A 10,579-nucleotide genomic window follows, 5' to 3' on the forward strand; every position below is an offset into this window, starting at 1 on the left:
GCCTGTGTGCCACAACTACTGAGCCTGTGCTCTAGAGCCCGCGAGCCACAACTACTGAGCCGGTGTGCCACAACTACTGAAGCCCGCATGCCTAGAGCCCGTGCTCCGCAGCAAGAGAGGCCACCGCAACGAGAAGCCCACGCACCACAACGAAGCGTAGCCCCTGCTCGCCACAACTAGAGAAAGCCCGGGTGCAGAACAAAGACCCAACATAGACAAAAAAAAAAACCTATAATGGAAAATAATCTGAAAACGAATACATATATATGTACAACTGAATCACTTTGCTGCACATCTGAAACATTGTAATCAACTATACTTCAATTTAAAGAAAAGATGCAAGAAGATTGGGTAGAGCAGAAAGTCCTCACAGGGTCAGGACAGAAAACAGTGTACGGTTCATGATGGCAGGTTCACCGTCTGCGTTTTTACTCCATGCTTCGTAATGATAGTAGAGGAGTAACAAAACGAGAGTTTCCATGAGCAGTGGAGATGTCAACACATTTCTGGACTAAAGATGAAACAGGACGATGGTGAGAACACTTCAGTCTGCTGACCACTTGAGAAGGAAGCCATCCATCAGCCTTGCAGAACCCTACAGATGCTCAAGATTACAACTCCAGGTATAACAAGGGTAGAAGACTCGAGTAGGATTCGTACACAGAAAAATCGCCCTCTGTTTACGCAGTCAGGATGCCTAGGAGCCGGGCATTTGCTGCCTAAGCAAATATAAGACTTACTTTTTTGTCTTTTTTAAGTTTCTCAGCCTCAAGGCAAACTTGGTCTGATAAACCAGAGGCAGTCTGTCATGTAATCTGACTGACATACATCAGGATCCTAGCATGCTTTTTAAAAAAATTTTATTTATTTATTTTTGGCTGCGTTGGGTCTTCTTTGCTGTGAGCGGGCTTTCTCAAGTTGCCGAGAGCGGGGGCCACTCTTCGCTGCGGTGCGCGGGATTCTCATTGCGTTGGCTTCTCTTGCTGCGGAGCACGGGCTCTAGCCACGCAGGCTTCAGCAACCATGGCTCGCGGGCTCTAGAGCGCAGGCTCAGTAGTTGTGGCCCACAGGCCCAGTTGCTCTGCGCCATGTGGGATCCTCCCGGACTAGGGCTCGAACCCGTGTCCCCCACATTGGCGGTGGATTCTTAACAACTGCGCCGCCAGGGAAGTCCTCTAGCATGCTTTTTAACTGCCTCAGTTTTTTTGGTTGTTTTTGTTTTTGTTTTTTGCGGTATGCGGGCCTCTCACTGTTGTGGCCTCTCCCGTTGTGGAGCAGAGGCTCCGGACGCACAGGCTCAGCGGCCATGGCTCACGGGCCCAGCCACTCCGCGGCATGTGGGATCTTCCCTGACTGGGGCACGAACCCGTGTCCCCTGCATCGGCAGGCGGACTCTCAACCACTGTGCCACCAGGGAAGCCCATCATGCCTCAGTTTTTATAAGCATATAAGCAAAGATCCCAGACATTTGAAAAAATTCTGGCAAAAGGGACCACAAGATAAATAGAGAAACTGGTCCGGGAGGAAACAATTTAGGGAATAAAAGAACTTAATACTTCTAGTGTATTTTCATGGATATCCCAGATGTTGAAACTAGACTTCTGGGCTTGGCTATGAAGAACAACCCATTTTGGACTAGCCTGGCACAGGCCAGTTATATAAAGACTGGACAAAACACATACAAGTAACTTGTGAAAGGCTTTGGGGAACAACCAATGTAGGCCACACCTGAGGGGAAAGGAAAGCATACAGAGGTGAACTTCCTATTTACTCCTGCTTTTTCTTTCAGGACATTTGCCAGTTTAGTGTGGCAGAATAGACTCAGAAAGTGGTAGAAAACTCTCAGTGGTGGAATAAACTCAGAAAGTGGCAGTCTTTGACTTGGCTGAGTTCACGGAGGTTGGACCAGACACTTGGGACTTGAGGGTGAAATTCCCAGGTGGGCATTGAGCCCCAGAATGCACATGCAATCTTCCCTCCAGGCATCTGCCAACTCCTAAGCTGCTCATTGTGGCGAGACCCCCAATGGTCTCATCGGAAAGCAATAACGGAGGCTAAGTTACTGAGGAGAGAGCTGAGCAGCCACGCAGTCCTAGGGGAGACAGGTTGAGGTTCAAAGCCTCCATGGTTTTTAGTACTGATGCGTATTAGCATCTATTCAAAGAGAAAAGCAGGAGACAATAGAAACAGATCCAGGGCTTCCCTCGTGGTGCAGTGGTTAAGAATCCGCCTGCCAATGCAGGGGACACCGGCTCGAGCCCTGGTCTGGGAAGATCCCACATGCTGCGGAGCAACTAAGCCCGTGCGCCACAACTACTGAGCCTGCGCTCTAGAGCCTGCGAGCCCCAACTACTGATCCCGTGTGCCACAACTTCTGAAGCCCGTGCGCCTAGAACCTGAGCTCTGGCAACAAGAGAAGCCACCGCAGTGAGAAGCCCGGGCACCACAACGAAGAGCAGCCCCTGCTCGCCGCAACTAGAGAAAGCCCGCGTGCAGCAACAAAGACCCAATGCAGCCAAAAATAAATTAATAAATTTTTTTAAAAAAAGATAGAAACAGACCCAGACTTGATTCCAATGTTGGAATTATCAGAGACTGAAATAACTATGTTCCCAAAGGAAAAGATGGAGAATTTGAAGAGATCTTTAGGGGACTTCCCTGGTGGTCCACTGGGTAAGACTCCATACTCCCAGTGCAGGGGGCCCAGGTTCGATCCCTGGTCAGGGAACTAAAACCCACGTGCCGCTACTAAGAGTCCTCATGCCACAACTAAGAAGCCAACAAAGATCCCACGTGCTGCAAGTAAGACCTGGCAAAGCCAAAATCAATCAATCAATATTTTCAAAAAAATTTTAAAAAGAGATTTTTAAATTAAAATTTTTAAAGTTTAACAGGAATTGTTAAAAAATAATCGAATGGAAATTTTAGAACTGGAAAACAGCAACTGAAATTAACTAGTAGTTGCATTTGGTAGTTGATTAGATACTAGACGTGCTAAGGGAAAAAAAGAGGAACTTTCCTTTTTTTTTTTTTTTTTCGCGGTACGCGGGCCTCTCACTATTGTGGCCTCTCCCGTTGCGGAGCACAGGCTCCAGATGTGCAGGCTCAGCGGCCATGGCTCACGGGCCTAGCTGCTCCGCGGCATGTGGGATCTTCCTGGACCGGGGCACGAACCCGTGTCCCCTGCATCGGCAGGCGGACTCTCAACCACTGTGCCACCAGAGAAGCCCTAGAGGAACTTTCCTGAAAGAGAAATCTCACAATGTTTTCTTTTTTTTTTTTTTTTTTGCCTGCACCGCACGGCTTGTGGAATGTCAGTTCCCTGACCAGGGATCGAACCTGTGCCACCTGCAATGGAAGCATGCAGCCCTAACCACTGGACGGCCAGGGAATTCGCTCCACAATCTTTTTAGGAAGTTAACTGAGGATATACCTTACCAAAATGAGAGATTTAAAAGAGAGGTTCCAGTTCAGCAGAGCAGTGGAGGGAAATCCCAGGATGGCAGTTTCTAGAGAGCATTTGGTCCAGATTGGGGTCAGAGGATTGAAGTTTCCAAGGAGCTTCAGAATAAAAAGATTCAGTAATATATCTTGTGATGGAGAGTTTGAAAGAAATTAAGAATGTGATGAAGGGGCTTCCCTGGTGGCACAGTGGTTAAGAATCCGCCTGCCAATGCCGAGGACACGGGTTTGAGCCCTGGTCCAGGAAGATCCCACATGCCACGGAGCAACAAAGCCCATGTGCCACAACTACTAAGCCTGTGCTCTAGACCCTGTGCTTTGCAACAAGAGAAGCCACTGCAATGAGAAGCCTGCGCACCTCAACAAAGAGTAGCTCCTGCTCGCCACAACTAGAGAAAGCCCGCGTGCAGCAACAAGACCCAAAACAGCCAAAAATAAATAAATTAATTTTTCTTAAGTGTGATGAAGGAAACAAAAGTAGATAGACATTACAGAAAAGAACAGAAGCTGTTCAAGAAAGGAAATGTAATCACAGGACAACATTTGAGCTCTACAGCCAACAGTAAGTACTTAGACATAAGGTGAGCGCTTTATTGATTGACCTAAAAACTGGTACCATAAAGCTACCATGGGAAGAGAGGGGAAAGGTTGTAAGAGCAGAAAATCAATGTGTAATATATTGCTAACATCTAAAATTGAAAAATTGAGAAACGTATGTTACTTAGCTGCAGAAGCAACTAGCTGATGAAACATCTACACCTTGTTGCCTCTTGCAGTGGGGAGAGTTAGGACAGGGACAGGGGCTGGTGCTTTTCATTATTCGTCCTTCTGTATTATTTGATTTTGTTTTTAACTCTGTAACTATGTTATTTTTTTTGTTAAAATAAGAGAAATATATTAGGAAGGAGAGAGGGATAGACAAACCTACTCTAGTCCTCTCACTTTGCAAAAGCCCTTTTCTGGACTCCATCCCACTAATGGTGAAGTTAACTGAGGATATACTTTACCCATCCAGCTGATGGTATAAAGCAACAACCAGACTTCTCCAGCCTTGTCTACATCTACGTTTCTTTAGAGCATCTGATACCACTGCCTACTTCTTTCTTCAGAAACACTCTCTTCTCAGGACTTCCCTGGTGGTCCAGTGGTAAAGAATCCGCCTTCCAGTGCAGGGGATGTGGGTTCGATCACTGGTCAGGGAACTAAGATCCCACATGCCACGGGGCAACTAAGCCCACAAGTGTCAACTACTGAGCTCGTGCACCTCAGCTAGAGAGCCTGTGCGCCCCAAACTACAGAGCCCACGCACTCTGGAGCCCACAGGCCACAAGTAGAGAGAGAAAACCCACACGCCACAACTAGAGAGAAGCCTGTGCACTGCAACGAAGAGCCTGCGTGCAGCAACTAAGACCCGAGGCAGCCAAAAATGAATAAAAAATTTAAAAAAATTCTTATGGTTTCTCCCACCTGGGGTTTCCTCCTACTATTTCTGGCCATTCTTTGTCTTCTTCCTGAACTTTTTTTTTTTTTTTTTTTTGCGGTACGTGGGCCTCTCATTGTTGTGGCCTCTCCCGTTGCGGAGCACAGGCTTCAGACGCGCAGGCCCAGCGGCCATGGCTCACGGGCCCAGCCGCTCCGCGGTATGTGGGATCTTCCCGGACCGGGGCACGAACCCGTATCCCCTGCATCGGCAGGCGGACTCTCAAACACTGCACCACCAGGGAAGCCCTTCTTCCTGAATTTTAAATGTACGAGTTTTGAGGACTCAATTCTAGGTTCTCTTCATTCTATATTCTCTTGCCTCCAGCTTTCTTGTCCGTGCTTATGGCTTTATTTACCACCTTCGCCCAAATTCTCAAAACTGCTTGCAGACCTTGGATACTGCACGGGCTCCTCAAAGTCAGAATATCCACTATCCCTCCGCCAGCATAGACCATCATAGCAAAAGGCCTCACAAGCACCTTAATATCCCCTTCCCCTCCACCTCCCAGTCCTCATATACAGTTAAGACACGTCCAAACATTTCTAAATCTGTCCACTTATCGTCCATGCCTCTGCGCTGGTCTAAGCCATCATGGGGTTACTGGGATAGCCTCCTGATCTGCCCCATGCTTCCGCTCTTCCTCGCATCCAATCCAGTCTCCACACAGTGTCCACAGTAATCTTAAAATACACATCTGAAAAAAAAAAATACACATTTGAATATCACATTTTACTCTTAGGAGTTACCATGAAGTCCAAAGTCCTCAGCGTGAGTATGCCAACACACAAGGCTGTGCATCAGCTGTATCCTGCCAACTTTTCACCTTCATCATAAACCACTCCAATCCTTACGCTGTTATCCAGCCACGTGAGCTCTTTCTGTCTGGAAAGTGACCCACGCCCCACCTCTTGATGATCTTACCTCCAAGGGCTCTATGTCAGTGTCCTTCGTAGATCATCACCTCCCCACTCCCAATTCTGATCACAGCCATAGTTGCTTGTCTACCCTGCCCCCCCGCCCACCCATAGACTAAGCTCCGGGAGGGCAGTGGGCTTATCTGCCCAGTTCACCATCGTGTCCATGATCTTGGGCCCAGATGTTTAACATAGTTTGTCCAATGAATGTGGGAAAAAGGGACAGACAGGAGACAGGTGTGGCGAGCAGGACAGATGAGATGTCAGGCGGTGCAGACAGACAGAGGCTGCAGTAGGAGAGGTCACAAACCCAACCAACAGACCGATGGGGTCTGAGGGCAGGGCAGCGAGATCCGAGCGGTTGCAGATGGGACGGTGCGCTCGCTGGGCCTCGCCTCCGCAGGAGGCGCTCGTCTCTGGGGCGTGGCCTCGCGCAGCCCCGCCCTCCTCGCCGGCGACCGCCAGGCGGGTGCCTCGCAGCGGCGGCGCCGACATGGCTGCTTTGGTGGAGCCACTGGGGCTGGAGCGGGGTAAGCGCGCCAGGGGCCCCTGCCCACCCAGCCCCGGCCTGCGTCCCGGAGCCCGGTCCCCTGCCCCTCCCCCGGCAAAGCCCGGGCGGGTGGGCGGGCCCGGCGGGGGTGGGCGGGGCGCCGAGAGTCGGGCAGTCGGTGGGTGTGGGAGGGTCCGTGGGCGAGCGGGCCAGAGAGGGGGCGCCCGCTGCACACCCCTGCCTGGGTGTGTATGGGGATCCTGAGGACGCAGGGCGCCCGACTGGCCGCAGTCTCTGCCACGGGCGACTCTGCGGGTGTCCGACTGGGACTCTGCTGTCCTTCCCGGGGTCTGCGCTCGCCCTTACTTGGTCTCTGGCCGCATCTCTCCGTCCTTCTCTGCGTCTTCACGTCTCTGACACTTGTGTGTCTGTGCGCCGCGCCCCCGCTCCGCAGACGTGTCCCGGGCGGTGGAGCTCCTCGAGCGGCTCCAGCGCAGCGGGGAGCTGCCCCCGCAGAAGTTGCAGGCCCTCCAGCGAGTCCTGCAGAGCCGCTTCTGCTCTGCCATCCGGGAGGTGAGAGCAACGCGGCGCCGAGCCCAATCGGGCGGCCGTGATCCTCTTCTGGTCGCCCCGAGCCCGGGGACTACGCCTCCCAGCAGCTACCGGGGCGGCCCTCCTTGGGTTGCCCGCGCTTCAACTCAGTGGTTATTTGGGAGTTGTAGTTTCCGCGGCCTCCAGGTTGCGGGGGCGGGGCGGATCCTTGGGTGGGAGGGTCTGGGGGCCTGGACTACTGAGTTGAAGGGAGGAGGGGTCTGGCGGCTCCTTGATGCTGCTGCGTCCTCACCAGGTGTATGAGCAACTCTATGACACGCTGGACATCACCGGCAGTGCTGAGATCCGGGCCCACGCCACAGCCAAGGTAGGCGCCCCCCAGCCCATTGCTCATGGTATCCACTGAATCGCATGGTCTAGCTCAATATCTATCTAATGTCAGTCATTCATTCCTGTTTCCTCCTTCATGATTTTTGCCATATCTATGTACCACCCTTGCTATGATTTATTTATAATGTATTTTAAATAATCTTACATTTTTAGTTTGTGTCATATAAAGACATCTTTAGCAAAAAAAAAAAAAAAAAAAAGACATTTTTAGCAACTACAAATGGAAACTAGTACCGAATGCCTGACTAGAAGATAACCAATGAAAACAGTGAACTAGCTTTAGTAAACACTGTAATCTTATTAAACTACAGTTAGATGCTATTTCTTGCTGCTTGCTGGAGGCTCTCAGCTCTGTCCAGGCCTTGTTTCCCTCTGTTAAAAAGCGATATTGACAAGTGTTGAGTATTCAAGACGCACGCACACCAAATGGAGACTTTCTCTTTGACAGTCTGAAGTGTCCAAAGTGACCTAAAGGGATGTACTGTCACTACGGCGTGATCTTGTGTTGAGTTCTGTGGCAGATGCCCCGTGCTTGAGGGAAGCTCTCTGGCCTAAATCCCTCTCCCTGACGCAGATCCTCCACCCTAGTCCGCATACGCATCGTGGAGGGGCCCTTACCTCCTGAGGCTTTCTCTCTCCCAGGCCACGGTGGCCGCCTTCACAGCCAGTGAGGGCCACGCACATCCCAGGGTAGTGGAACTACCCAAGACGGATGAGGGCCTGGGCTTCAACATCATGGGGGGCAAGGAGCAGAATTCGCCCATCTACATCTCCCGTGTCATCCCTGGAGGTGTGGCTGACCGCCACGGAGGCCTCAAGCGTGGGGATCAGCTGCTGTCAGTGAATGGTGTGGTGAGTGGGGATCTGAGGCAGGGCTGGCTGGGGTCACAGCTTGCCCAAGGTAGCACAGTCGCTGTTTTTCACATTCACTCAACACGCACTGAACACTGCCTCTGTGTCCGGCCCTGTGCTGGGCTTTGCCGCAGACCCTGAGAGTAATTGGCCACTGCTCCTACATTCGAGGAGTCCCTCTCTGGTGAGGGAGATAGACCCTGACTGAAACAGTCCTAAACCAAGGAGATAAAGAGGAAGCACAAAGCACTGTGAGAGCCCAGATGTGGCAGCAGACCACTGTAGATGAGGGGAGTTTTTGCAGATGAAGGAATATTTGAGTTGGGTTTTGAAGGATGAGTAGAAGCTGGTGGAGAAGGGTGTTACTGGCGGAGGGTGTTGTGGGTAGGGTCTGTGACTCTGCACTCCTACGAGGTGAAGAGAAAGGGCTTGGTTCTGATGAAGGACTGGGGCATGCTGGTGATTAAAATCACTGTGCTTAGAGTAGATGGAGGCATGACTAGGTAGGTGGTTGGGGCCAGTCATGCAGGGACTGAGTGCCAGCCTGAGAAGCTGGGACTTTGTCTCAAGCCTCCTGGGGACCCATGGGAGGGCTGTGAGTAGGGGAAGGATAGGCTTAGCCTGGAGGCATAGAAAGACCCCTTTGGGACTCTACAGGGGATAGACTGAGGGAAGAGGCTGGAGGCCAGAAGGCCAAGGAGGAGGCTAGGGTGAGGTCCAGTGGGGAGAGGATAAGGTCTGAGCTGGGGCCTGGTGGTGGGGACAAAGAAGAGGGAGTCAGGGCAGGATGGATGGGGCTGGGGATCATCGAGCTGCCGGGAGGGAGGAAATAAAGACGAGTCTGGAGGTCTAGCTCGGTGACTGAGGGCATATGGGGCTTGTCCCTGACATGGGGAACTTGGAAGGTTTGGGGGGAGGACTCTGAGCCAAGAGTGACTCTCTCATGAGTACATGAGGCCTTTGCATCTTGGGGTTGGTACCAGGGTGGGGGCGGGGTGAGGGTGGTGGGCCCCAGGCCCAGCTGTCTGCACCGCCCCTGCAGAGCGTTGAGGGTGAGCAGCATGAGAAGGCAGTGGAGTTGCTGAAGGCTGCCCAGGGCTCGGTGAAGCTGGTGGTGCGCTATACACCTCGAGTGCTGGAGGAGATGGAGGCCCGCTTTGAGAAGATGCGCTCTGCCCGGCGGCGCCAGCAACATCAGAGCTACTCGTGAGCCCTTTGCCACCACACCCCTGGGGCCCCCACTGCCTCTGGTATCCCCAGACTCCCAAACCAGGCCAATGATTTCTGAGGCCCTGATTGCCACCTCCAGCCCTGGCTCCTTTCCCTGGGATTCTGACCCTTGACCCAGGCTCTCACTCCAAGCCATTCTGACTAAATACCTTAGGGACTGTTAGCTCACTCCCATCCCAAGATCGGGAACCTACTCCCTCTGGAACCCTCAGCCCACTTCCCTGGGCTCTTGGCTCTGGAACCCCAGTCCTGGATCTCTCCCATGCCTCCCCCGGTACGCTCCCCTGAGCTTGGCTCCCCTCTCTTCACCCTCCTTTTAGGTCCTTGGAGTCTCGAGGCTGAAACCACAGATCTGGACCCTAACCCTCACCCCCTCCCCTGTACAGTATTTATTGTCACCAGCTCCTTATTTAAAGATCTTTGACCCTCATTGAGTGTCTGTGTCTGTTCTGCATCCGGGGGTTAGAATGTCTGGAGATGTGGGAGGAGAGAAGCCGAGGTCACTACCAGACCCTTTTCAGAGTCTGAGAGCGGAGCTTTGAGACTTTTCCCCAGGTCCGAAGGGAGAGGCTGGCCGGCTTCCTAGCGGCAAGTCCAGGTTGGAGGCTGGGACCCGGTCTGGGTCTGAGCGCTGGGTCAGAACTGAAGACAACTCCCCCTACCTTTCAGAGATTCTGAGGGCGGAGGCCAAGCCCCCTTCCTCTGTATCTGGTCTGACAGAGGAGGCCTGAAACGCGCAAAAGTCAGTGGGCGGCCTCTGTGTGGGCGGGGCGGAGCGAACCATTAGCCTAGCCCGCCGGGGGAGCCCTCCCGGCCGCGTAATCGTCTGAGTGGGAGGCGGGGGTGGAGGTGCCACGTGCAGTTCCCGAGGCGGGCGCAAGGGGTACAGAATAAGGTGCGCTAGCCGACTCGGCATTCACCCCACCTTCCAACCCGAGCGCGTGTCTCCGGGAACTGCCCCCGCCTTAAAATCCATTCTTTACTCCCACTCTCCTGTCCCGTGCGGCGCGAGGGCCGGCGCGCGCCACCGCCGGAATCCGGGGTCGCGACTCGCGTTCCACGCCGCGCGCCACTCGCTCCAGGTGACATCATCCCCCTGCCGGGCTCCGCCTCCCGCCCCAGCCGCCGCACGCCGCTTGCCTATTGGCAGTCTCACCTTGAGCCCCGCCTCCCGCTCTCCGCCCGTGAGACCCCTCCCAGGCAGTT

General features: G+C 53.0%; 2 protein-coding genes across 2 annotated transcripts; one reads left to right on the plus strand and one right to left on the minus strand.

Annotated features, from left to right (window-relative positions):
- The first annotated feature begins 6,058 nt into the window (after positions 1-6,058).
- Positions 6,059-9,803, plus strand: LIN7B (lin-7 cell polarity scaffold B). The gene is made up of 6 exons (XM_027080166.1): positions 6,059-6,389; positions 6,804-6,922; positions 7,197-7,268; positions 7,934-8,143; positions 9,186-9,349; positions 9,694-9,803. Exons 1-6 carry the CDS (start codon positions 6,185-6,187, stop codon positions 9,713-9,715), a joined length of 792 nt encoding a protein of 263 aa, XP_026935967.1. The 5' UTR covers positions 6,059-6,184; the 3' UTR covers positions 9,716-9,803.
- Positions 9,804-9,918: 115 nt separating this feature from the next.
- On the minus strand, positions 9,919-10,461 carry CUNH19orf73 (chromosome unknown C19orf73 homolog; the record flags this gene model as incomplete). Its single annotated transcript, XM_027080379.1, is given in 2 exon segments — positions 9,919-10,256; positions 10,258-10,461. Coding segments are annotated over 2 exon segments (429 nt in total), but the record flags the coding sequence as incomplete, so codon positions are not given.
- Between the last annotated feature and the right edge of the window lie 118 nt (positions 10,462-10,579).

Source organism: Aethalodelphis obliquidens, unplaced genomic scaffold (genome assembly GCF_003676395.1).
Source record: "Aethalodelphis obliquidens isolate GAN/ISIS:26980383/991018 unplaced genomic scaffold, ASM367639v1 scaffold43, whole genome shotgun sequence".
In the NCBI taxonomy this organism is placed as follows: Eukaryota; Metazoa; Chordata; class Mammalia; order Artiodactyla; family Delphinidae; genus Aethalodelphis; species Aethalodelphis obliquidens.

Excerpts from the sequence above, each read along its gene's own strand:
- LIN7B (XM_027080166.1), top strand. The coding sequence starts at position 6,185 with ATGGGGTCTGAGGGCAGGGCAGCGAGATCCGAGCGGTTGCAGATGGGA. Across the intron at positions 6,923-7,196 it reads TCTGCTCTGCCATCCGGGAG|GTGTATGAGCAACTCTATGA; the intron begins GTGAGAGCAACG and ends CGTCCTCACCAG. Across the intron at positions 7,269-7,933 it reads GGGCCCACGCCACAGCCAAG|GCCACGGTGGCCGCCTTCAC; the intron begins GTAGGCGCCCCC and ends TCTCTCTCCCAG.